Source organism: Cucurbita moschata, unplaced genomic scaffold (genome assembly GCF_002738365.1).
Source record: "Cucurbita moschata cultivar Rifu unplaced genomic scaffold, Cmos_1.0 Cmo_Scf00017, whole genome shotgun sequence".
In the NCBI taxonomy this organism is placed as follows: Eukaryota; Viridiplantae; Streptophyta; class Magnoliopsida; order Cucurbitales; family Cucurbitaceae; genus Cucurbita; species Cucurbita moschata.
Window position 1 is genome coordinate 409,079 of NW_019268533.1, and position 2,154 is coordinate 411,232.

The 2,154-nt window shown below is 34.6% G+C and overlaps 1 protein-coding gene across 2 annotated transcripts in view; it reads right to left on the minus strand.

The window, feature by feature from the left end:
* Positions 1–2,154, minus strand: part of LOC111455405 (probable LRR receptor-like serine/threonine-protein kinase At1g07650) — a 10,604-nt gene that overhangs the window by 3,647 nt on the left and 4,803 nt on the right. For both annotated transcript variants that reach the window (XM_023097054.1, XM_023097055.1), the window contains 6 exons: positions 1,788–1,853; positions 1,601–1,666; positions 1,474–1,512; positions 1,295–1,353; positions 706–1,082; positions 421–616 (listed from right to left, as the gene is read on the minus strand). In XM_023097054.1, coding sequence (XP_022952822.1) covers positions 421–616; positions 706–1,082; positions 1,295–1,353; positions 1,474–1,512; positions 1,601–1,666; positions 1,788–1,853 — 803 coding nt within the window. The remainder of the gene's footprint in view (positions 1–420; positions 617–705; positions 1,083–1,294; positions 1,354–1,473; positions 1,513–1,600; positions 1,667–1,787; positions 1,854–2,154) is intronic.

Genomic DNA, 2,154 nt, shown 5'->3' on the forward strand with positions numbered 1-2,154 from the left:
AAAAAAAAAAAAAAAAAATACACACTACACGTTTTCTGTAAGCAAAAAATAAGATATTATCGTCAAGGGTGATGGTAGGCAATAGAAAGCAACCAACTAAATTAATCCCAGTGGAACCTATACAATCATGCCAACCCTTCTACAAATATTATAATCTCTACCAAAATAGCACAAATTGAAGAAGTTACAATCTTAAAAATTATGTCAACTTTTTTACTCATTGCCACTGTTTCTAACATGGCTCAAGGTTTGCTTGTATTGTGCTACTCAATATATGAACCTCACAAATTTAAATGCTAGTAGAAAAAGGAAAAGAAGAAACATTTAAGCAAACGGACGTTGATAACTTTTACATTCATCTAGAAACAAAAGGTAACAGGTAATGATTCCATTCTTTGTTTCATGACTTGGAAAACTTACTGGGATCTACAGAAATAGCTGATATCAGAGGACCATAATTTCCTCTAAGTGGGATTCCGGTTGTTCCTCTTCCAGCCCAGTAGAAATGGATCTTCAATGTATGACTTGTGACAACTGCGGTAAATTTTTTTATAATGGGCTTACCTGTACCCCCTGCTTCATGTTCTATATCAAAATCTTTTAGGACCAGCTTTTCCTGCAGTTGAACAAATGAAAGGGTTTTCAGTATCCAACAATACGATGAAGTGGCATTCTTTTCCAGTCATATATTTCTTTCATCAATACCTGAATGTACACATCAAATATTCGCCTCCCAAGGCTGTTGAATGAACTATCATTTATAAATACAATCTCTGCAAAGTGGAGTTTAACACTATAATTCCCATTTATGAGACACAGCCCATAGTATGTAAGAGATTGAGGAGAATTTCTCGCTTTTGTGTACAGTTCTGAATTGGCCACAGAGACATTTGAAAGAGCGGATGTATTTGTTTCGATGTAGTTATCAGCATCAACATCATTGTCCATAAAGCTTCCCGTGCTGCTAAAAGCCCAATTGTGACCAGTATAAAACATTGAAGCACCTTCTCTATCCGCTTCATACCTTTCACCCCGTACAAATGCTTCTTTACCGCCACAGTTAATGTGCAAGGAGTAGTGCTCTGAAGTTTTGACAATTTAAAACAGTGTGAAAACAATAGAATTCACGTAATTGAAATAAAAGAAGGGACTACCAATAAAACAAAGGCTTTGAGCCTTCAATTTCAGATTTGATATTATCTCTTATTTATATATTTCAACAGGTTGTATTTTTTATGAAAAGAAAATTTGTTTACTTGAATTGCCAAATTCAAGGCCAGAGTTATACACTCACGCTCTTCCTTTGATGCAGAACACGGGAAGTTCCTTTTTAGGCAGGGATGGATTCTAGTTCTGTGAGCATGCAAGAAAACTGAGCTCGTCATTTTAATGATAAGAAGACTGGTATCTAGAGAGACTTCTAACGACTAGATTAGCAGTCAATAAATTTTCTTACTGGCACAGAATCCTTACAATTTTTCTGCAGACGGTGAGTAAGTCTCTACTAAATTTCTGTGAAAATAAGAATTAGTTTCTTTTAGTTACCATGCAAGATAATGCTCTGAACATTGAAAGTAAACGATAACTTCACAACACTCACACACTCCCACGAGGACACTCAGCTGGGCTTGAGTTTTCCCAAGTGAAGTTGTTGTTAGAAAGATCCCTGCATAAGAAAGATAAGAAAATGGAACCGGTTAGCCAAGGTAATGTACATCATATGTTTTCACAGCAGGCATTTAAGTGAAGATTAACTACGAAAAATGATTCCGAAGGAAAAGACATACACATTCTTGTTGCTTCCTAAGACCCAACCAGGAATAATTCCATTGAGCTTGTTTCCTGTCAAATATCTTGAGAAATACGATAAATATTAAAACTACGATACATAATTTTAAAAAGTATATAAATAAATAATAACTGATAAGTGCACTCATGTTGAATGTAGATAGATTAAAAATGTAATTTTAATTGCTTCTGAGGCAGCTTAATAATAGGGAAAGAAGTCTAGAAATTTCTCTTTCCAAGCAGATACACATGAGTTATAAAGTGAGACTCTTATGGGCAAATACTTCTAGAACTCTCTTATACTATATGACCAGAAAGAAGCAACCCTATTTTCCCAAAACAGGGTTTTTTTTTTTTTTTTTTTTT